Here is a 23064-nt window from a genome sequence, read left to right as displayed (position 1 = left end):
TGATGAAACATAATTACATAATTATAGATAAGAATTAACAACAATGGAGTAAGTAAAAATACATTTCTTTGCCAATAATTAATAATTTTGGTATAAGATTATACTTAATATATGCATATTTTTTTAGAAGTAATATAATAGTCTGAAGAAGCAATATTTTTTACTGTTGTTTTGATTGCAATATAGCTCTACATTGATGTTTTGATTTATATTAATGAAGATTCAGAACATCATTTTTGATACAAGGTATGTTTAAATATCTAGCACATTAACTGTTGTGTTAGAATGTTGATCATCACAGTGAATACCCTATACCCAGTGAATAACCTATTAAAAACTTTATTGTGTAATTAGGCATTTTTTTGTCCATACATTATTTACTCTCTCAAGATGTGCACAACAAGTTTGAAAGCCACAGTTTGCACATTTCTCAGTGCAAGTCTTAATATTATGGCAGCTTTTTGAGCAGTTTTTACATTGATATGTGGCTTTAACTCTCTCACAGCCTTCTGCTTCAAGGAAGTGAATTCTGTTTTTCTTTAAAAAGAGTTGTTTCAGAGCAGAAATACCTCTATGATTGGTAGATCTAAAATAATTTTTTGAAGCAGTGTCATTAAATTTTTCCATCCCTTGTTGTGTAAAATATGCGAGATTCTTGTACAGTGATAAGAACTCAGGAACATGGGCATACAGCGCATGCATATAGGGTGTCACATCTTTTGCCTGATACAAAGAGAGAAATAAGGAGAAGAAATTTCTGATTTTGCATTTCAAATTGATAATGCTCTCCTCAGATGAAAATGTAAGTTTGAGGTCCCCTATGATTTCTATGAAATCAATCCAGAGTTTTTCAAGATCATTACATTTGTCATAAAATGGAAGAAGTGTAGAAAAGTTAATATGCTGAAATAAAATAAGTTTTTCAGGGCCAGTTAGATCTCTATATTCTAATTTTTTAGTATCTTTTTTGATTTTCCATGAAAATGATATTCCAATGTTGTTTAGAAAGGTTTCATAGCCTGTCATGTGCTTGTACTTATCCCTTTGAAATCCATTTGGAAATTTTTTTAGCTTGTCAACTGCATCCTGCCTTCTGAGTTCTCTAATCAGTAGCTCAATTAAATTATCTGATATTCTTAAGAATAAATGTAAGTTATCAATAATTACATGATCAATAGGAATAAAAGGGAAGAGAGGAACAGCTTTACGATTAAATTTTTTAGACTTGGCATGATTAGATACTTCATCAAGGGATCTTGCTCCTTGCTTTGAATCACTAATTGACCATGTTTTAGTAGTATCATGCCTTTCCATTCTTGGGCACATGCACCATATGCATATGCATGATCTTGGTTTGCCTTTCCCAACCCACAAACTAAAGCTAAAAATTTCCAATCCCCACCCAGAAAATATTCTATGTTATATGTTATATTATTGACAGTAATTTCTTTTAATTTAGACATTTCATTCGTAAGATCAGAAAGGGATATTCTTAAGTTATCATAATCTTCTTGTATTTTTATGACTGCTAGTATATAATTACCTTTCTCTCCCATAGCAATATCTTTTTCGTTTAAAATCGTATAAGTAATGTTTTCAAGTTTTAAAGTCCTTCCAACATTAGTCCCATCACCACTGATTTTGACCTGTATGGTATTTCCTTCCAGCAGTTCTCCCTGTTTCTGTAGCCTTTTTACTTGCTCTTCTAAACTCTTAGCAAATTCAATCTGAATACCTTCAGCATCACCAGGCCTTGGCCTCACTTCCCATTGACTATTCAATGCTTGCATCCTCTTTACCATTTTATATTGACATGGAATTTCCTTGGATTTTTGAGCAAGTTCATTCCATGCTTCATTGGAAAGATTGAATTTGTCTTTGATATATAACCAGGTATTCAGTTCATTGATGTCATCACTAGTCAATTCTTTTGTTGGGGCGTTAGTAAAATCTATATCTTGTTCGTTAGCTAGCTCAAAAGTCTCAAACATTCCCGTATCAGGATTAAAAACTTCAACTTTCGTAGCCATAAAACTATAAAGGCCAAGAAAGGATAGTGTTGTCTTGCATTGTTCTTTCAAACTAGATCTTATTCTTGTCCTTTGCTGTGGGGAGTATTCATTAAAAGTTTTATATTTTTCTGGACCTCTCACTTTGTTTTGTTTTCTGGCAACTTTTAGCGCTATTGCTCTGATAATAATACTTTATTCTAAAAATGCAGATTACATATTTTGAAAAGGAAGACATTGAGGTTAGCCCTATATAAGTCCCCTAATTTAAAATTAAATAATTTTAAGAACTAATAATATATATATATATATATATGTACAATACTAACTTCAAAAAATGTTCATGTGTTTCTTAAGTCTTGTTTTAAATTTATTTACGTTGGGTTCATCTGTATGATTTACTACGTTATTAGGAAGATCATTCCAAGATTTGATTATTCGCACAAAAAAAGAATATTTGTAACAATTTATTCTAGCAGATTTGGTCTGTATTTTAAATTGGTGATTAGCTCTCGTTTTCGTACTTTTACAAAGTAAAATTGTAAAATTGTAAAATTGTTTCTTATAATAGTTCCTTTGTTTTTCTGTTCTTTTTAAGGCGTCCGTGAGTTTTTCTTCAACGTGTAGTTTTTTAACCTTTTCTTGGACTAATGATTCTTCAAGTTTTCTTTTTGTTTTCCTTAATTCTCTATTTTCCTCTTTAAGTTTTCCAACATCTAACTCGTTGTAATATATTTTGAACCGATAGGTCTTTCCATTTTTCCACGAGTCTAAAATTTTCTTTGCCAACCTGCCACCGCCTTTTAACCGTGCTGCTTTAACTTTTGCTTGTAAATTGTAAATTTGAGTTTTGATCGCACTGATAATTCTGTTGTTGACGGTGATCCCTTTAAGACCCGATTCGTCCAGAACCTTTTCAACAATAGTCTTCAATGCCGACTCATAGCTTTCTCCACCATCGCGTTGTGTTTTAGGAAACATATAATTAAAACTATAGTATTCCCGCGCATTTCCAGAAATCAATTTCAACGCTACTTACTTATTGATTTCGTGGAAAAAATGAGGAAATTCTGCTCCTTTCGAACCTCCTTCGGAAGATTGCTCTCCAAGTGCTTCGACAGCAGGGGCAGCGAAGAGATTCAGTACGAGAGAGGCAAGAAGTATAACATTCGAATTCATTTTGACCGCGTAAAATCCTTACGAATGTGGGTCTGTTTTACATCAAAATGCGGGTTTTTCCATATACTAATCAATTCAGCTGCTACCTTTTTGATTGGTTGATTTTGGAGCTATTTATAGGGGTTTTTGTGCATGTACGTGTGCTGAAATATGAGGAAAGCCATACAAACATTGACCTCACCGATGATCAAAAATTCCAAATTGACCGGGGTAAAAAATAATCTACGAGATCCAGAAAACTAAAAACATTGAAAGGAGATGTTATTCTATCGTTTTCCGTTGCTACCTTTTTCATATTGTTAGAAGAGATGAATATATCCAACAAGATGTACAAAAAAATGTTCAAAATTGCGTGTTTGACCGTGATTTAGGAGGGGGCGTGAGCGTCAGTTTCCTTTTGTTGACCTTTTGTTAAGCGTAAGTTTCATATGCAACCTTGTCTCATCTCATCATCTCAACTAATCCCATCTCATCTCATCTCACCTAATCTTATCTCATCTCCTCCAACCTTATCTCATCTCATCCTATTTCATCTCATCATCCCATCCCATCTCATCATATCTCATCTAATCTCATCCTATTTCATCTCATCACATTACATCTCGTCTCATCATCCCGTCTCATCTCATCTCACCTCGATCATCTCATCTCACCTCATCTTATCTCATCTCATCCTATTTCATCTCATCTCACCTCATCTCATATCATCTCATCCTATTTCATCTCATTTCATCTCATTTCATCTCACCTCATCTCACCTCATCTCATCTCATCTCATCTCACCTTATCTCATCTCACCTCACCTCATCTCATCTCATCTCATCTCATCTCACCTCATCTTATCTCATCTCATCTCATCTCATCCTATTTCATCTCATTTCATCTTACCTCACTTCACCTAATCTTATCTCACCTCATCTCATCTCATCTCATCTCAAATCACCTTATTTCATCTAATCTTATCTCAAACGATCATCTTATTTGTCTCATCTCATCTCACCTCATGGCTCTCACCCATCTCATTTTATCTTACCATCTCACCTCATCTCCTTATCTCATCTCACCTTTCCTCATCTCATCTCCCCACCTCATCTCACCTTATCTCCTCCAACCTTGTCTCATCTCATATCATCTCACCCAATCTTATCTTATCTCAAATGATCTCCTCATCTCACCTCATCTTATCTCATCTCATCCTATCTCATCTCACCTCACCTCATCTTATCTCCTCTCACTTCATCTCTTCTCACTCAATGCATATAATTTCATCTCATCTCATCTTCTCATCTTATCCCATCTCAACTTGTCTCCTCTCACCTCACCACTTCTTCTCTTACTTCTTCTCATTTCACCCAATGCATATAATTTCATCTCATTTTTATCTCAGCTCACCTCCCATATTTTCTTTAGCTAAAGATCCAATATATTTTCCAGTCACTCGTGAAATAAAACCATTGGTAATGAAGCATGTTAAAAGAGGGGTGGGTAAGGGGCAATTACAAATTATTTTGGGGAATCCATTTTGGTGAATGAATATTATTATTCTGAGAAAGAATCTGAGAATCTTAAATCAACTACTAAATTCTTATTTGATCTTTCCTTAAATTTTCCTTAAATTGTTGGTGATTGGTGGATCTTCTTAATATGAAGAATTTTACCTGACCCTCACCCTCACCCCAACCGTACATAATGAACGTAGTGTAAGGATAAAAACTGGCAAGATTGATCCCAGTGCATTTCCAGGACCAGAGTCTGTAATTACATAATTATACAAATGTCTTACACAAATGGCAAGTATAGCACAAAGAAAGTAACATTATAGTAAATGTATCTAAAGACATTCATTTTGAACTTTATATTAGTTTTCAAACCATAGTTAATAGAGGGGAATGGTTAGGAAACCTATTGTTATAAGTCTTTGTTCAGTTTTTTCAAGCGTGACCGTGCACAATCTTTTGTTTCATCATTGTTTTACTCTTCTTGGCGATGGCTGAGTGAATAGACCAAAATCTTTCTTTTGGCTGCTAGTTCAAAATACTCAAAGATTTATAAGAGATATTTGAATATTCCTTACAATTATCACTTAGACAAATTTTATGTTTAATAATTTTGCAATTTCGGATGAGCATAAATCAAACGTTGTGCACGGTCAAGAACGGTTCAATATCAAAAGTGAAAAAAGACCTATAACAATAGGTTTCCTAACCATTCCCCTCTATTAACTATGATCAAACGTTTTGAGGCAAACACCTCAATGTTGGCATGTACAGCTCTTAGTAGAAATAGGGGGTGTTTAGTAATTATGATTTCTTTAGGGGAGAACATATTATTTTGACAGTGGTATATATTTATTGATGACAGTGCCATGTATAAAATATACTTCTTATCAAATATACTTCTTGCCATGGATACTTATTAGCAAGAATGTAGTATATACTCAGAGTGACATAAGCTTCTGTTATTTATGTGCCAACCAGACACCGATTGGATGATAAAACAAATGAAAACCCTTGACATATCATCACAATGCTTTTGTTCAAACATAGAGTAGCGCCAGTATCTTTATGCTCTCTCATCGTCGCCATAATTTAAGTATTACTACAACCACAATCTTTTTGGGTGAATAATTTTTTTGAAATATTAATAGACACCTCTGTAAAAGGAAAGCCTTAAAAATTGGACAATTCAACAAAAATTCATTAATTTTTTTGTTATGTCATACCAGGTGCCATAGATCCTTTTAATAAAATAGTTTTGTTTTCTGCACTTGATGTTTAATTTATTCTTTTGAAATGTGTACGATGCCAATGCAATTGCAAAAATTAATTTGAGGTTAACTTTTTTGCTTATGAAAGGTAAGCATGGAGAAATATTACTGCTTTAAATCTCAATTTCCTTTTATCTGATAACAAACTCCTTAATCACGAAACAGAAATTCTCTTTCTAATGTTTCAAAAGTAAGATGGCTGGTATCATTGTATAGGATGAGTGAAAATCGGTTCTGAAAATAAATAACTGAATATGAATAAATCAAGGTAGTTGTCATTGCTTGCACATGCAACTTGATTGCAGCAGGTGGCAAGATCCTCGGTGTACCCTCCCATGTATCTAGCTTCAGTAAAAAATCCAAAAAATATACTTTTTTTAGATCATTTTATAAATGAAGAATAAGCAAAACAATATTAATATTTCATGAAAAAGAAGCAGTCTACCAACACAAGATTTAATGAATAATAATCATTATCATTACTTTTCAATCGAAATGGCTCAATGGCATCCCCAAGAGTTAATTAGTGATATTGTCATTTAAATTTTCAGTTGATGATTCACTTTTTACAATAAACTGCTAAAATTCTGTGTGATGGTGCTAGGTCTTTGTGAGGGGTTTTTCTACCACAGCATGCAATTGTTAAGAATTCAATCAAAACCCAGCAGGCAGATAATCTATATTAAAGTTTGGAGTCTGGATATTTGAAGATGAATTCATGAATGGATTCTGTGCATGTGATCCATTTTGACTGTAAATATCATTTTTATTTACAGTACATAAGAATGGTTTAACTTTTGAACATAACATAAATCAAATCTGATCCAACAGGAATCCAAAATGGCGGGCGAATTCGACAGCGCAGTGAAGTAACTTTGAGTTCCCAAACAGTCAGTGCCTATAAAATATGATATCGGTTCGATAGTATGGTTTACACAGTTTTTAATATTAAATATAGTAGTTGTGAACATGAATCTAACATGAGAGAAGTAGATATAACTTAGCTTGCCGTACGTTACCTCAACTCTAGCTCAGTGCCAATTAATTCTAAAGTGGTACGTATGAGTCAAACCAACTCATAGTTAAAGTAAAACCAGATACAACCTCTACTTGCATTATTATGGCAGTTCCAACAAGCCTATATCGCTTCGAAAGCGATGATGTTTCGGCCCGTTATCTATTTATTAGAGAGTTTAAGATAAGACCGCTACGGTAGACTACTACGGTTGAACGCGTCTGGTGAATACTGGATCGAGCATACCGTATACGGTTCAGTGGTCGCAAAAAATGATATATTTTGATTCGCAACCGAGTGCTATCCGAGTGTTGGCTAGCAGAAATGTCGTTTGAAGATATAAGAAATGCAATCGTCATTGCCTTTGCTGATGGTATTTTGAGAGAGGATGAGTTCTTGATTTTATATGAAGAATATAAACCCTCTAATCCTTCTTATCCATTCTGGAAATACGACTCCTTTTGCTTGGATGACTTGAGTTCTAGCGAGTGCGAATCTAACTTCAGAGTCGCAAAAGAGGATATACCAGTGTTAGGGAACCATCTGCAGCTACCTGTACGCTTCGTTTGTTCTCAAGGGACTGTCTGCAGTGGATTAGAGGGCTTGTGCATGCTGCTAAAGAGATTGGCCTACCCTGGTCGGTATTACGATATGATTCCTACGTTCGCTCGTCCAATACCCGAGATATGCATGATAACAAACACTGTGCTTGACTGGACTTATGAAACTCATGGTTTCCGTTTATCCTCCTGGAATCAACCTTTTCTCTCCAGAGCATCTCTTCAACGATATTCAGAAGCCATATTAAGAAAAGGCGCTCCTCTAACGAATTGTTTTGGCTTCATTGATGGGACTGTCCGTCCAATATGCAGACCCGGCTTACACCAAAACGTAGCATACAACGGACACAAACGAGTTCACGCGCTAAAGTTTCAAGCATTAGCACTTCCAAATGGTTTGATAGCCAATCTTTACGGTCCAGTGGAAGGGTGCCGACATGATGCAGGGATGTTAAGAGACTCGGGACTCTTGGGAACCCTTGAAAGAATAGCTTTCAACCCAGCAGGGAACGTTCTCTGTGTATACGGTGACCAAGCCTACCCTCTCCGCCCCAACTTGATGTGTCCCTATCGCGTTGGAGATGTTCCTGTTCTAACACCTGATATGAGGGCTTTCAATGAAGCTATGAGCTCAGTCCGAGTCTCCGTGGAGTGGTTGTTTCGCGATGTCTCGGACTACTTCAAGTTCATTGACTACAAGAAAAACTTAAAGATAGGATTAAGTGCAGTAGGAAAGCAGTACATAGTAAGTGCATTGTTCAGAAACATGCTCACTTGTTTGTATGGTAATACAGCCTCTGAGTCATTTCAAGTTGAGCCTCCAACATTAGCTGACTATTTAGCATAAAGCGCATAATATCCTGTTGGAAATATTGCAACGCTCTTCTGTTTGTTTGTTGTTGTTTTTAATAGAATAAAGTACGTCATTACACCCCTGAAATAGATCTTATTTAATTTGATACATTTTAGTTTACCCCAATTGAAATTCCATCGGTTACATCTATTTTCTTGGGTTTATTTGCCTTCTGGTAATACATCTTCATAATTACATTAATAATTGTTATATTATAATAATAGTTACTATAACCTGGTCCAATTGACTATTAAGCCTGGTTCACGCGAGCAACGCAAGTGCAAACGCAAACGCAAGAAAATGGAAAGGTTTCCATTCTTTCATTTTTAACGTGTGAACCGTACCGGTGAAAACGCAAACGCAAACGCAATACTACAACGCAAGCCAGTCCTTTCGTTTGCTTGTGTATTTGCGTTGCTACACTTTGATCAGTAATAAATATTTATAAATACTTAAAATTATTCAATATATATTCACAATAATATTTTTTCTATAAGTTGAATAATGCAGTTTTGAATAAATAGCTTACATACGTAACACACGCATCTTGGTTTCTCATACTTTTGTTTTGTTTTGTGACTGATATACTGTATAATATCGATAAAAGCATTTCTAATAGAACAAAAACACTAGCTAGTGGAAAGTATTATTAAAGTGCGTTTCACATTACATCAAGTAATGTAATTTAACATACAAATCCAAACAAGAACCGAGTGGTTTAAAAGGCAAAAACTTATTTTGCTAGTCTTTTGACAATGTCAGCCATAAGTTGCATCTGTTGCTGTTTCAATTTGTAATGTTCCTTTTGCTGTTCTGCTTGAAGACGCATTTCTTCTCTGCGTAATTCAAGATCTTGCTTTCGCAGAGCGGTTTCTACTTCTGTTTTTTCAGCCAAGTACTGCAGTGCTTCTGACCCTCCTTTTCTTGTTTTACGCCTTTTGGTCAAGGCCTGCTCTACTTGGCCGTTCCCCTCTGAACCCGAATCACCACCTTCACTACCACTCTTTCTTGTTTTAGACCATGTTTCCATTGCATTGTTCCTAATGAATATGGCATTTTGTCTCTTTTTTTCCTGATTGTTTTCATCCCTTGCAACTTGGATCAGCGGAGATTTCATTTTTTCGACTACTTCTTCCAATATCATCTCATTTTCTGTTTGGTCATCAGGAGCAATGCCACTTGCAGACTCTTCATTCCTGCTTTTTTTCTTGAAGTCTGCCAACAATTTGTTGAAACGTTCCCTCACACTGCGTTGATCTCTAGGTTCACTTGAGAAATGAGCATAGCAGTTGATCCGTTCTGCTACTTCTGTCCACCTTAGACCTGCTTCTTTAGTCCCAGCTTTGTAGGCAAAAGGCTCGAGGGATACTATTTGTCGTAGAAGAAGTCTATCTCGTTCCTCTGTCCATCTAAATGTTCCACTGTAAAGTGAAATAAAAAAATAAATAAAAAATTTTTCATGCCCTTAACATAATTGAATACCAAGTTATAATAAGCGAATGATTAAGTGCAAATATATTGTACCCATGAAATAGAGAAAGGGCTTCCATTACATCTGTGTAATAGTTTGCTGACAAAATCGCAAATTTAATTTAGTGCAATTTTTTTTACTGAACAAAGACTAGCCAGAACTAATTAGTGCAATTTCTTAAAAAGTGTCTCACGGATATAAGGAAAATACTCTAGCAAAGCACCTCTCTCAATATATTGCTCATAATTGATTAGTGCCAAGAAAGACAAAACTTTATTGAGCCGCAAAAACAAAATTTCCTGCATAGAATGATAAAATTAGGAACAGAAAGAACGACACAAGAAGGAAATGAAAAAGTTTATCAACATAAGTTTTTTTTTCCAGTGAGGATGTCGCGAGTGCATGGTTGGTTTATTCCATGTTAGATGCAAATTAGTTGTTGTTAGTCCAGCAAAATATTTCATGGTTTTAATCTAATTGCATTCAAACAACAATAATGATGACAATAATAATAATAATAATAATAATAATAATAGTAATAACTATAATAACAATAACAATAAAAATAGTACATTATTTTCCTACTTCGTTTCCTAAGTGTCGTGGGATTGAAAGTATAAATATAAAAATATTTTAGAGCGAACATCGCTTGTTGCAATTAAAATAAGGTGATGTGACAATCAACCCCAACTAAGAAAAACATCTTAATGGACTTTATTCTCTCTCTGCATTAACTTTTGTGAAAGAATTACAAAGTAGTTTTGATTGTTTTTACTTACTTATTGCGAAGAGAACCGGTGACATCCGACTCCACACGTGGAACATTGCATGGACTTGTGGAACTAAAAAATTGCGATATTACAGCGTGTTAAATTGTAGCAAGCTATTCAATACATTCTCCTCATAAATTTAACCTGATATACGTACGCATTTACCAAAAACTCATGATAAACACTCACCAGTTTCATTTTCTGCATTCGGCGAAGCCATGGCTGAAATAGGAAGCCAAAATGATAGCGGATTCACTGCCAGCCACTGCATGCATGAATTTTCAGCCATGCGCATTGAAACTCGTCCCAGATCACGAACCGCGTTCAACCGTAGTAGTCTACCGTAGCTTGCTGAATAAAGAATTTTGGTCTTGCTGTGGTAAATGATTGGGTCTCGTGTATTTTGAAAATGGCAGACAAGAGCGATCTCGCGGAACACTTTCACGTTACAAAGTCTTACGCAAATTTCGATGGAAACATTTGTTATAAAATTCTCTTGGACGAAACACATCGTAATTAAGTTTTTTGAAGATTTTAGTGGTTGTTGCTTTGAAACATCGTAGTGTTTTGTATGGCGCGTTTTCGGGTTCAAAATTAGATATGTGTAGCTTGTGCCAATTACTTTTGAATTCATATCTTTTTACCGCTTATTACTTACAAAAATATGTTCGTTTCACTCAAATTACCTTTGAAAACATGTAACCTAGAAGACAACTGACTTTTTAAACTGTTCTTGTGTAAATTATTTTTGAATTCATATCTTTCACCACCATGTATTACTTGCAGAAACACGGATTACTTTTGAAACACGTCTTTCGGCATCACTACTTTGAAAACACTGCTCTTTGCAGCATTATTTATCAAAGACCTTCCTTTCACTAAATGACTTAACAAAACGAATCCGGTTTGTGCCCATTTAATACTATCGAAGCTAACACCTCGCTTACGTCTAATACAACGATCCTTTTCAATTAATTCTTCACATTCCAACATAGCGACTTCCGCTTTGGCTTTCATTCATTACTTGCGAACAGTGATCGCATTACTTGCAAACACAAATTACTTTTGAAACATTTTTGAGCCAGGCGTTCCTGGTCAACTCTGAGCCTGATCATGTGACAAGAGACTAGGAGGAGCTAGCCTGCGTAGCCAGGCGTTCCTTGTGGGTTTTGGGGGGCCTTGGGGAGACAGAAACTTAAACACGAACGAAAGGTGAAGTAAAACAAAAAAGTAAATTATTCATCATAACTTTGTCTAGCTAGCATTTTATTCGTCCAAATAATATTTATCAGTATGCAGATTTCCAGTAAAAAATGTTACTGAGCTGGACACAAGGTTTAGACACCGTGAAAATATTGCGTTTGCTTGTCGTCACGGGAAAACAGCGTAGAAATAAAAAAACCAACGATCTATTCCTCTCTCTTTAAGATATATTTCTCATTTAATTGGTGTAGATAAATGATTTAGGTACAAAGTTTTATAGTTTTGGTACTAATAGGGCACGTAAAGTGATATACGGCGAATGTAAACAAGTCCGTAATTTGCATAATTAGGTCGCATTTAGTGGAAAATTTCTCAGAATATATTGCCTAATTTTTAAGCGCTTGTAAAAAAACCCAAAAAAATTTTTCCTGATAGTGTTAGTAGGTGTTATAAATATTCTATAACCAGATTTATGTGGTTATTGGAGAATGGCCACATATAGAAAAGCTATTTTAAAATCTGAGCTAAAACCAAGTCCATCAGTACGGCGAAAAGTTCCTTCACAAAAAAGTGTTTCTACTCTTTAAAATTTATTGAATTTTAGCGCTAAACCGATATGGATAGAGTGTTAAATATGCAATCTATCACAATTGGGTGAGAGATTGCCTATAAATTAGCTGCTTTATTACTGAGAAAACGTTTTTGTGGCCCTAGCGTTATCGCTGGTACGGCTACTATTTTTACACCAGCGACAAGCCGAAATCGTTTTTCTCGATTTTTTCGCGAATATCTTCATAAATTGAAAAATAAAACCCAACACGTTTCTAAACTCACTAAAACCTTTCTACAAACCAAAAATGAAGGTATTTGATTTTTGACTGTGGCCGCGAATTTTTGATTTTGCTCGATTTTTCTGGGCATTGGCTCTTAAACCAGTATGAAACCTGAAATTATGCATCTCATTATCCAGGTTCTTGGATAACGGCACTAAAACATAAATACACGATTTCTGCACAGTCTCTTTTCCTTCTCTCGCCCGTACAGGAGGTAAAAGGAGACTCTGCTCGCAGGGTAAAATCGCCCTAAAGGGTTAAATAATTTCGAAGAAAGACTATACAGCTTTTACTGTTTTCGCGCTAAAATAACCCTAAAGTTTAACCATATATGTTAATGTGGCGGAAAATTTGAATTTCTTTAATTAGCTGTGATTTTACGTCATTCAATCCGATTTAGATGGGGTTTTCACCAGAAATCATAGAATTATATACAGAAAACTAATATGAGTTTTCCACCATCTCTTTCCAAATCTTTTAAGTCGATGCCAATGACGTTACAATAGCTGTCACATAACATGAAACGTAAATCAGTCGAGGTATTATTTAAGGCTTTGGGACAATTTTCTTAGTCAAGATTCCCTATTATTTTTTATAGACAAACAATAAATGTATTTGTTTGGTATCAACAACGAACACGTTTTGACCCAATAACTAGTTAACCTGAACCACGAGGTCTCTTTGTACTTGTGGATATGAAACAGAAACCTTTATTGGTTTATTATCTGTGGACAAACTATCATTATTGAATTGGAACAGAAAGGAAATCCGGGACACCGCACGAGGTGTATGAAGGGGTTTAGAAATCACAATCCTCATCTATTTCTGGTTTGTCTGTGAATTTTTGTATATGTTTGACATATTTAATTCTTTCTTCTCTGGTCATTTGTTGTCTGTCTTTTCTTCTTGTTTGGCGTCACTAGTTTGGTATTCCCCTTAAGTGTTTAAGGTAATAGGGTTTGCTTGATAATCTCATGTTCTATTAGGATAACCAAAACATCGACATTTCGTATTAGCAAATAACAAAATAACCGGCTATACAATGAAATTCAGAGGTTACGTTGACAAAATAATCAATGTACTAAACTCACACTGGACAGGTATTGTTGTACTTCTACAGGCTGGATTCTATTTCGGGTTGTTACTGGCACAGCAATTATATATCCCACTATCGTTTCTTGTGATATTTGATATATTAATTTTTACATTTCCAACGCCTTGGTTCTTATGGAACTTGCCACCATCTGATCAATCTCAGCCATGTGACGTTTGGTTCAGGAACTCCAACAGCAGAACAGCTGATAAGTAATCCTTCGAATTCATTTACTTGTATGTTTGAAGACGAAGGATTTAACGTGATATTAGGCAAAGTTGTTATAAGACGAACGAAACTTCTTTCAATAAACTGCAATTATTACAATCATTGGTCATGCTAAAAATCACAAAAATGCATCCAGATTATAGATTTTAAAGGTGCTAAAAAATAGAACCTTATCTATTATTAAAAAATGATCCATAAAGTAAACAAAAGCAAAAACGACAAACCAAATTATTTAAAAAACTTTCCGTTTGAGAAAAAAAAAATTCAATACAATAATATATTAAAAATAAATAAAAAAGCAAAGATAAACGAAAGATTGATATAATTATGACATGGACGATAAAAATTGTTGAAACTCGATAAAGTCCTTTTTTGCTTTGTTTTATCTTGGTTTGTTTTATGCTATTTTTATGCTCCTTATTATTATTATTTCTTTCGTTTACTAAAAACAAACTTAGCCGAAGGGCGTAAACGTAATTTTCAATCCAGAAGGTTTTTTTTTTTTTTTTTTTTGGATTGATGCTTCAAATCTTCACATTATACTAGTGGCAGGGCTTCACTGGGAAAAATCAGTGATTTAAAAAAAAAAAGTGATACCCCCATCCAGCCATTGAAAACGAACTCAACTTTTTTCTCAAAATGATATACCAGTGGAATTAATTAGTAATGGAATCAAACATAACGATTGATTTCGAAAGCATCTAAACCTTCAAGATATTGAAGGAAGCCCCTCGTTGTTACGTATTGTGCTCGAGAGAGAGAGAGTTCATGGAAGACGCCTTCTGGTTTACTGTCATTGAATAAGGGAAAACCTACCTCATGGCGCGCACCTTTTTTCGTAGATGTTACCTACTATATTATTATTCATACATTGAATGTCCTTTCATTTATTACTACCACTATTACTATAATACTACAAATCGTATAACCCATGCCGAATCGTTAAATGGTAGTCTAAAAATAGCATTTGTTTTTGAGTTGCAATAAATCACATTTTTTAATGAGGGAAAAATTATGGGGATTATCTGACAATATATTTAGATGAATATTCATTTGATATATTTGCTTTGTTTATTTTGTATCTTCCTCATATTATTGTTCACTTATTCCTCCTTTTTTATTTTATCTTTAACAGAAATGTCTTCTCTTTTTTTAATTCTTTTTTTAAAGAAACCGCTAGGTACTTCTATCAACATATTCAACATTACGAGCTTTAAAACAACTACTTTTCTTCTACTCTTGAACAAAGATGTAATTGTTGGTATTCTGATCCTTGCTGCTCGTGATTAACATTAGATGTAGTATATTTCTGTGCTACCTCAAAGGGAATTACCTCTGTTGGTAGCCACATTTCGTCATTTTCCCTTACTAGCGACTGATACTCGTGCTCTCTTGACAATGACTCTCCATTATTTATCTGTTGATAAAGATGCTGAGTTCCTAACAGAAAGTACTGCTCTGCAGGGTTCTATTTTGGTTTCATTTCGTCCAATAAGGTTGGAGTGCATTCTCTCGATACTGCTCCAACATCAATATTCGGTGGTATCAGGTTTGGTGATTCGTGGGGTGTGTTCAATTCTGCTGGTTCGTGTGTTTCCATTTCTATTCTATCCTGTATACATAAAAAATATATTAAGAGAGGATACTTTTTTACTCAAGCAGTGAGCGCCAAAAACTATTTTCTTAACTTAATTCAAAGTGTTAACCCAGAGCAAAAATTTTATTCCAAAATGAGGTTTAGGCCTTCATTTGCTTATTTCCCATATATTTTCTATAAAAATCCTGACAAAGCAAAGTTCTAATACAAATGCAGAAAAACATCTTTGTACAATTGAAAATACCGCTTCAAACAGGCATTTTATCATAGTACATCAATTTCTAACTGTTTAAAAAGGTTTTGAGTGTTAACCCAAAACGAAAATAGGGATCAAAACTCATACGAAAGTCTAGTTTTTGGCGCTTCTTGCCATTATTGCTCATTATTGAAAACAATTTCCTCTTAAAACAAATTTTGTTTGTTTGATAAACCCCAAACCATCTACTCTATCCCTATTACTACTAAGGCTGACAATCAATAAGTAAAGGATAAAGGAGTAGTCCATATTCAAATATATAGTACCACTTTACTTTTTTTCTCTGCCACGCCCTCCCCCTAAAAAACAAATTAATCAATTAAAAACACCGTTCAACAGTACGTATGGCTTTTTATCTCTTCATTTTTATTTTCTTATTACTGACATTTTATAGTATTAAGCTCACCTCTACAGTTGCAAAAGTTTCTGGTTTTGAAACCCTAAAAAGCAACAATATAATCGTCAAAACGTTTATCAAAATTCAGTTGGCTATAGTCCTGAAAAATGGCATGAACTATGAATTATTTGTTTTTGCATGGGGAGTGAGGATTTGCCTTGGACGGGGTAAACTGATTACATACAGTACGTATATGGAACATGTGAACTTACCTTTGGTTGTCCCTTCTCTTCCTTAAAACTAGAATATATTTAAAACAATAATAATAAGTAAAAAGACGGACACACCCCGATAAATCAATGATTTGAAATTATTCCATCGAATCATCATCAATCGTTTTACATACTTCACGGATTCTGATTAATACTACATGACTTGTACTGCATGCTGGAATGAAAGAGTTTACCTTTTAAGGCAGTCCTTTTGAAAATGTAGCACACTAATAGCGCCATGATAATATTCACAACTATTGATATTGATGTTACTATAAAATAAACTGTTGCAAATGTGCGACCTGATGAAAACAGAAAAAAAAAAATTGATTAAAGGTAACGCACAATATGTGCCTGCCGACTTGGGGTAGCGGTAAAGCAAAATAATAAAAAAGCATGTAAATATATATAAGTGAATTAATTAAGATATATGTAATCTTTATTTATACTTATATATGTAACATTGATATAACCTTGAATGAATAGTGTCGAGCAAGACCTCTCTCCAGGCTTGGCTCTTGATTCATGACCTTTGAATAATGATTAGGAAGTCAAGTCAAATGTTAATAATTCAACTGAAGTAGTTAAGAAAGTGGCTCATCAGATGTTTATTGGTAATTCTGACCTGTAGTGGTTTGTGGTGATGATGTCGTTATTCCATGGTGATTTCTATTTGGCATTAGAGAGGGTGGATGGACTGAGGATAGATGACATTAATTGTTTATGAGTAAATCATTCCATCCATCCATGCATCCATGCATCAACACAGCTTCCTTGCATGCATCCATGCATCCATACATCCATTCATCTATCCATCCATCCATCCTTCCATTTTTCTTTAACCATCTAAAAAGTAGTTATATATTATTGTTCTCCAAACCTGTTTGGGTGACATTGATAAAATATTCATCATAACCAAGTAGATTTTCTGCTTTACACCTGTACAACCCACAGCTGCCTGCGTCAATGGTTACTAGTTCCAAGACACCAACACCCGTAACAGTATGAGATCCTGTCAATATTGATCGATTACGGGGATCATACCACGTGAACAGAGGAGAGGGCACGCCATAGGCCAAACAGTATATCCTGATTTTACCACCATTATATGAAGAAACTGTGTCATTTGATGGGACAACATCTATTTCTGGTTTGTCTGTGAAGAGAACGAATTGATTCTTCCAATATATACTTTCTGATATACGTTCAGAAGGTATTGGTTCAATTTGTGAGTCACATTTTGTTCTTTGCAAATGGCTGTCATTTAAAAAAAAATTTTAAATAAGATAATAAGTTAGGTATTCATTTAGAAAGATAGATGGCCAGCTTTTTGTCGTTTGAATGGTCATTGCATCTTTGACTTTTGTACCATTATTATATCTAGACACTGTGTCATTGACTTCACTGCATCTTTTTCTTGTTTGACTGTGAAAAGAATACCAATACCAATACCAATACCTTCTCATATACGTTAGCTCGATTTGTGAGTCCATTTTATTGTTGTTTTTTTCTTTCTTTCTGCTTAATGATTTCATGTTCTATTAGGATAACCAAAACATCGACATTTCGTATTTGCAACAAAATAACCGGCTATACAATGAAATTCAGAGGTTACGTTGACAAAATAATCAATGTACTAAACTCACACTGGACAGATATTGTTGTACTTCTACAGGTTGGTTCTCCTTCGGGTTGTTACTGGCACAGCAATTATATATTCCACTGTCGTTTCTTGTGATATTTGATATATTAAGTTTTACATTTCCAACGCCTTGGTTCTTATGGAACTTGCCACCATCCATCAATCTCAGCCATGTGACGTTTGGTTCAGGAATTCCAACCGCAGAACAACTGATAAGTAATCCTTCGGATTCATTTACGCGTATGTTTGAAGACGAAGGATTTAACGTGACTTTAGGAAAAGCTGTCATAAGAAGAACGAATCTCATTCAAAGCACTGCTAGAATTACATTATTGCTCATGCTAAAGCAATATAAAAATGCATCCAGATCATTGATCATGCTAAAAAAAATACAAAATCAGTATTGTTTATCAATAAAAAATAATCCAAAAACTAAATAAAAGCAAAAACGAGAAAGCAAACCAACTAAAAAACTTTCCATTTAAGGAAAATATAATGATACAAAAAAAAAAAAAAAAAAAAGATATAAACAAACAAAACAAAAAACAAAACAAAAAAAGTAAAAAAAACAAAAAAAACAAAACAACAACAACAACAACAAAACAAAACAGCAAAGATAAACGAGAGCTTGATGTAATTAATACGTGGTACGTGGATGGTATAAATAATTGAAACTCGTTAAAATCGCGAATCAAGATGCATGTACCATTTTCCTAATCTTACTAATAATGAGATATGTAGCATCTAAACTAATTTCAACTTACACGTTACGACTAGCTTAACTTTACTTGTTATGGGGCTTCTTTTTGCCAGCATCAGAACACACTCATACGTACCACTATCAGCCAGAGTAACATTATAGATTACTAGTGTAGCAGTTGATTCTTTACTTACTCGAACAGGGTTCAAGAGTCTAGCAGGACATGTATTGATGGTTATGTACCATTTCCCCTCGTTGAATATATTTTCTTGTGCGATTTGAAATGCCCTGCCATTGTCAGCATAGAATATCCACTTTGGCGAATAAACATCAAACTCTTCCATTTTGTTATCCACACTGTAATCCCACACGAGCTTAGCGGTTTCTCCTACAGACACATACAAAACACTTGGTGGAACTACTGTGAAACGAGCTGCACCTAAAATATCCAACCAGGAAATATTAAAAATATAACGTACTAGCAAAATGGATATTCCTGTCGGATAAAGCGATTTTTTTGAGAAAGTAGACAAACAAATTCTCACCCTGAGTTCTGCTCACAAGTAACACTTTGATGATCAGTGAAATCCATAGGACTTGAGATGCCTCCATTGTCTCAGAAGATTAAAGCATTATGTGATCAAAATGATATAATATTTGAATAAATAATGTATTTTCACTTTCATGATTCGTTGTTTTATGCATGTGGAATTCCTTTCTCGAAACCAAATATCAATGAAAAGTGTTTTCTTCCATTCTAGCGCATTATAGCACCAATCAAATGATGCTAAAATGAAATTCATGGTTATTTCGTTGTAATCATTGGACCACTTGATTTAATATCAAGTCAAAATGATTGAGGATAACTGTCCTTCTTGATTTTTTTTTTCTTATTTTTCTTATTTTTCTTATTTTTCTTATTTTCTTATTTTTCTTATTTTCTTATTTCTTATTTTTCTTATTTTCTTATTTTTCTTATTTTCTTATTTTCTTATTTTTCTTATTTTTCTTATTTTTCTTATTTTTCTTATTTTTCTTATTTTTCTTATTTTTCTTATTTTTCTTATTTTTCTTATTTTCTTATTTTCTTATTTTTCTTATTTTTCTTATTTTCTTATTTTCTTATTTTTCTTATTTTTCTTATTTTCTTATTTATTCCGTTTACTAAAAACAATCCAACTGAGCGTAAGGGCGTAAACGTGATTCTTATTCCAGATGATTTTTTTCTGATGCTTCAAATATTTACGTTATACTGGAGGCAGGGCATCCATGAGAAAAATCCCTGAACACCTTAAAAAGTGTTACCCCCAGTCATTGCAATTAAACTCAGCGTTGTGCTCAAAATAATGTACCAATGGAGATAGTAATGGAATCAAACATGACCATTGATTTCGAAAGCATCTAAACCTTCACGATATTGATGAAAGCCCCGTGTGGTTAAGTATCAAGAGAGGTTTCGTACCCATAGAAGACTTCTTTGGGTTTACTGTCATTTAATAAGTATAAACATACCTCATGGCGCGCGCCTTTTTTTTTCTTCTTTTTTTTTTTTTTTTCTTTTCTTTTTCGTAGATGTTGCCCACTACATTATGCCTACACTGAATGTCCTTTTATTAATTACTACCACTTACTACTACTATAATACTACAAATTGTATACGCCAGGCCGAGTCTTTAAAAGAAAGACTAAAAATAGCATTTGTTTTCGAGTTGCAATAAATCAAATTTTTTAATGAGGGAAAAATTATGGGAATTATCTGACAATATATTTAGATGAATATTAATTTGATATATTTGCTTTGTTTCCTTTGCACTTTTGCTTTCTTATCTTATTGTTCACTTATTCTTCCTTTTTATTTTATTTTTAGTTGAAACGTTTTCTTTTTTTCTTTTTTCGTTTTTTCTTTTAATAAAACCAACATTACTTTAATACAACTACTTTTCTTGTACGCTTGAATACAGATGTAGTGGTTGGTATTCTGATCCTTGCTGCTCGTGATTAACATTCGATGTAGCATGATTTAACACTGTCTCACAAGGAACATTTGTTGGTAGCCCTATTCCATTATTGTCCCTTAGTAGCGACTGATACTCGTGCTTGCTTGATAATAACTCTCCATTATTTATCTGTTGATAAAGATGCTGAGTCCCTGACAGAAAGTGCTGCTCTGCAGGGTTCTCTTTTGGTTTCCTCTCGTCCAATAAGGTTGGAGTGCATTCTCTCGATACTGCTCCGACATCAATATTCGGTGGTATCAGGTTTGGTGATTCGTGGTGTGTTTCCAATGCTGCTGGTTCGTGTGTTTTCATTTCGATTCTATCCTATATACAAGAATATAGTAAAACAATTTTTTTTTGTTTTTGTTTTTGTTTTTGTTTTTTGTTTTTGTTTTTGTTAGTTTGTTCGTTAGATAAACCCAAAACATCTACTCTATCCCTATTACTGCTAAGTCAAGGGGCCAAGGGTTAGTGAGTAGTCCATATTCAGATATATAGTACAACTTAATTTTTTTTCATCCACACCCCCCCCCTCCCCCCCTCCCCACCTAAATAAATTATAAATACATTGAAAACGTAGTCCAAATCAGCATCCTATATTATTAAACTCACCTCTACAATCTCAAAAGATTCTTCTGGTTTTGAAACCCTAAAAAGTGAAAATATAATCGTCAAAACATTTGTCTAAATTCAGTTGGCTATAGTCCTCCTGAAAAATGGCGTGAACTATGAATTATTTGTTTTTGCATGGGGAGTGAGGATATGCAACGGGTGGGTTATTACATACAGTACGTATATTGAACATGTGAATTTACCTTTCGTTGTCGTTCCTCTTCCTTAAAACTACAATATATTTAAAACAATGATAATAAGTAAAAAGATAGACACCCCCCGATAAAACAATGTTGCCAGATATCAAAAAAAGAAAGAAAAAGAAATATTAAAATAAAAATCTGAAATTATTCTATCGAATCATTATCAATCGTTTTACATACTTCACGGATCCTGATTAATACTACGTGATATGCATGCGCTGTATGCTGGAATTAAAGTGTTTACCTTTGAAGCCAGCCCTTTTGAAAATGTAGCACACTAATAGCGCCATGATAATATTCACACCTATTGATATTGATGTTACTATAAAATGAACTGTTGCAAATGTGCGACCTGATGAAAACAGAAAAAATGATTAAAGGTAACAAACAGTATGTGCCTGCAGACTCGGGGTAGCGGTAAAGCAAAATAAATAATAAATAAAAAAACGTGTCAATATATAGAAATAAATTGATTAAAATATATGTAACCTTTATTTATAATTGTATATGTAACATTGACATAACCTTGAATAAGTAGTGTCGAGCAAGACCTCTCTCCAGGCTTGGCTCTTGAGTCATGACCTTTGAATGATGATTAGGAAGTCAAGTCAAATGTTAATAATTCAACTGAAGTAGTTAAGAAAGTGGCTCATCAGATGTTTATTGTTAATTCTGACCTGTAGTGGTTTGTGGTGATGATGTCGTTATTTCATAGATACTTCTACTTGTCATCAGAGAGGGTGGATGGACTGGGGATAGATGACATTATTTTTTTATGAGTAAATCATTCCAAGCATCCATCCATCCATCCATCCATTCTTCCATTCATCCATCCATCCATATATCCATTTTTCTTTTACCATCTAAAGTTAATTATTTATTATTGTTCTCCAAACCTGTTTGAATAATACTAATAAAATGTTCATCATAACCAAGTAGATTTTCTGCTTTACACCTGTACAACCCATAGCTGTCGGGGCAAATGGTCACTAGTTCCAAGATACCAACACCAGTAACAGTATGAGATCCTGTACCTATTGATCGATTACGGGATCATACCACGTAAACAGAGGAGAGGGCACGCCATGGGCCAAACAGTATATCCTGAATTTACAACCATTATATGACGAACCTGTGTCATTTGACTGAAACAACTCTATTTGCGGCTCATCTGCGAAGAGAGTGAATTATATATTTTCAGTCTGCACTGTTTCAATGATTTTGATTGTGATCATATTGATTTGTTGCAAACCTTGCAGCGCCCACTCACCCTACCATTTTGGCTAAAAAACAAAGCAACATATATTTGTATTTCTAAAAAAGATAGCATTAGACTCACACTGGACGGTTACCAAGATACTCTTACAAAATGGAGGTTTCTTCAGGTTGTTAATAGCACAGCATTCGTATTGCCCACTGTCATATCTTGTAATGTTTGTAATATCGATTGTCACATTCCCTACCCTG

The 23064-nt window shown here is 34.2% G+C and overlaps 6 protein-coding genes across 8 annotated transcripts in view; 2 read left to right on the top strand and 4 right to left on the bottom strand.

Moving 5' to 3' along the window:
* The window catches only part of LOC148913684 (uncharacterized), a 169897-nt gene that overhangs the window by 113487 nt on the left and 33346 nt on the right, over nucleotides 1-23064 (top strand). The window lies entirely within an intron of this gene.
* LOC148913690 (uncharacterized) lies at nucleotides 7144-8811 on the top strand. The gene has a single exon (XM_089035054.1). The coding sequence runs from the start codon at nucleotides 7295-7297 to the stop codon at nucleotides 8375-8377; it is 1083 nt and encodes a 360-aa protein (XP_088891180.1). The 5' UTR covers nucleotides 7144-7294; the 3' UTR covers nucleotides 8378-8811.
* LOC148913689 (uncharacterized) lies at nucleotides 8883-10844 on the bottom strand. The gene is made up of 3 exons (XM_089038539.1): nucleotides 10814-10844; nucleotides 10634-10724; nucleotides 8883-9804 (listed from the first exon to the last, which is right to left on the bottom strand). Exons 1-3 carry the CDS (start codon nucleotides 10842-10844, stop codon nucleotides 9117-9119), a joined length of 810 nt encoding a protein of 269 aa, XP_088894665.1. The 3' UTR covers nucleotides 8883-9116.
* LOC148913688 (uncharacterized) lies at nucleotides 14920-17695 on the bottom strand. The gene is made up of 7 exons (XM_089035047.1): nucleotides 17324-17695; nucleotides 17069-17140; nucleotides 16917-16973; nucleotides 16638-16745; nucleotides 16444-16471; nucleotides 16241-16274; nucleotides 14920-15593 (listed from the first exon to the last, which is right to left on the bottom strand). The coding sequence occupies exons 2-7, from the start codon at nucleotides 17121-17123 to the stop codon at nucleotides 15450-15452; spliced, it is 426 nt and encodes a 141-aa protein (XP_088891173.1). The 5' UTR covers nucleotides 17124-17140; nucleotides 17324-17695; the 3' UTR covers nucleotides 14920-15449.
* LOC148913687 (protein CEPU-1-like) lies at nucleotides 17541-19407 on the bottom strand. 2 transcript variants are annotated; one of them, XM_089035041.1, is made up of 4 exons: nucleotides 19331-19407; nucleotides 18850-19224; nucleotides 18090-18367; nucleotides 17541-17599 (listed from the first exon to the last, which is right to left on the bottom strand). In XM_089035041.1, exons 1-4 carry the CDS (start codon nucleotides 19395-19397, stop codon nucleotides 17585-17587), a joined length of 735 nt encoding a protein of 244 aa, XP_088891167.1. In that variant the 5' UTR covers nucleotides 19398-19407; the 3' UTR covers nucleotides 17541-17584. The 2 variants fall into 2 exon arrangements, with proteins under 2 accessions (XP_088891167.1, XP_088891159.1); XM_089035033.1 differs by lacking the exon at nucleotides 17541-17599 and adding an exon at nucleotides 17629-17868.
* On the bottom strand, nucleotides 20380-22643 carry LOC148913686 (uncharacterized). Its single transcript, XM_089035026.1, has 6 exons — nucleotides 22494-22643; nucleotides 22123-22179; nucleotides 21842-21949; nucleotides 21598-21625; nucleotides 21395-21431; nucleotides 20380-21106 (listed from the first exon to the last, which is right to left on the bottom strand). Exons 3-6 carry the CDS (start codon nucleotides 21885-21887, stop codon nucleotides 20720-20722), a joined length of 498 nt encoding a protein of 165 aa, XP_088891152.1. The 5' UTR covers nucleotides 21888-21949; nucleotides 22123-22179; nucleotides 22494-22643; the 3' UTR covers nucleotides 20380-20719.

This window comes from Actinia tenebrosa, unplaced genomic scaffold (assembly GCF_029948245.1).
Source record: "Actinia tenebrosa isolate PJP-AT-01 unplaced genomic scaffold, QUT_ActTen_1.0 PGA_scaffold0__85_contigs__length_37466705, whole genome shotgun sequence".
Classification (NCBI taxonomy): Eukaryota; Metazoa; Cnidaria; class Anthozoa; order Actiniaria; family Actiniidae; genus Actinia; species Actinia tenebrosa.
This window is presented reverse-complemented; position numbering and strand designations above follow the sequence as displayed.

Excerpts from the sequence above, each read along its gene's own strand:
- LOC148913690 (XM_089035054.1), top strand. The coding sequence starts at position 7,295 with ATGTCGTTTGAAGATATAAGAAATGCAATCGTCATTGCCTTTGCTGAT.
- LOC148913689 (XM_089038539.1), bottom strand. The coding sequence starts at position 10,844 with ATGGCTTCGCCGAATGCAGAAAATGAAACTG. Across the intron at positions 10,725-10,813 it reads GAATGCAGAAAATGAAACTG|AACACGCTGTAATATCGCAA; the intron begins GTGAGTGTTTAT and ends TTGCTACAATTT. Across the intron at positions 9,805-10,633 it reads ACCGGTTCTCTTCGCAATAA|TGGAACATTTAGATGGACAG; the intron begins GTAAGTAAAAAC and ends TTCACTTTACAG.
- LOC148913688 (XM_089035047.1), bottom strand. The coding sequence starts at position 17,123 with ATGCCAAATAGAAATCACCATGGAATAACGACATCATCACCACAAACC. Across the intron at positions 16,746-16,916 it reads CTCGACACTATTCATTCAAG|GTCGCACATTTGCAACAGTT; the intron begins GTTATATCAATG and ends TGTTTTCATCAG. Across the intron at positions 16,472-16,637 it reads CAAAAGGACTGCCTTAAAAG|TTTTAAGGAAGAGAAGGGAC; the intron begins GTAAACTCTTTC and ends AATATATTCTAG.
- LOC148913687 (XM_089035033.1), bottom strand. The coding sequence starts at position 19,397 with ATGGAGGCATCTCAAGTCCTATGGATTTCACTGATCATCAAAGTGTTA. Across the intron at positions 19,225-19,330 it reads ACTTGTGAGCAGAACTCAGG|GTGCAGCTCGTTTCACAGTA; the intron begins GTGAGAATTTGT and ends TGGATATTTTAG. Across the intron at positions 17,869-18,089 it reads TACAACAATATCTGTCCAGT|TCAAACAAGAAAAAGATGCA; the intron begins GTGAGTTTAGTA and ends TTCTTTTCACAG.
- LOC148913686 (XM_089035026.1), bottom strand. The coding sequence starts at position 21,887 with ATGGCGCTATTAGTGTGCTACATTTTCAAAAGGGCTGGCTTCAAAG. Across the intron at positions 21,432-21,597 it reads AAGAGGAACGACAACGAAAG|GGTTTCAAAACCAGAAGAAT; the intron begins GTAAATTCACAT and ends TTCACTTTTTAG. Across the intron at positions 21,107-21,394 it reads AATCTTTTGAGATTGTAGAG|GATAGAATCGAAATGAAAAC; the intron begins GTGAGTTTAATA and ends TCTTGTATATAG.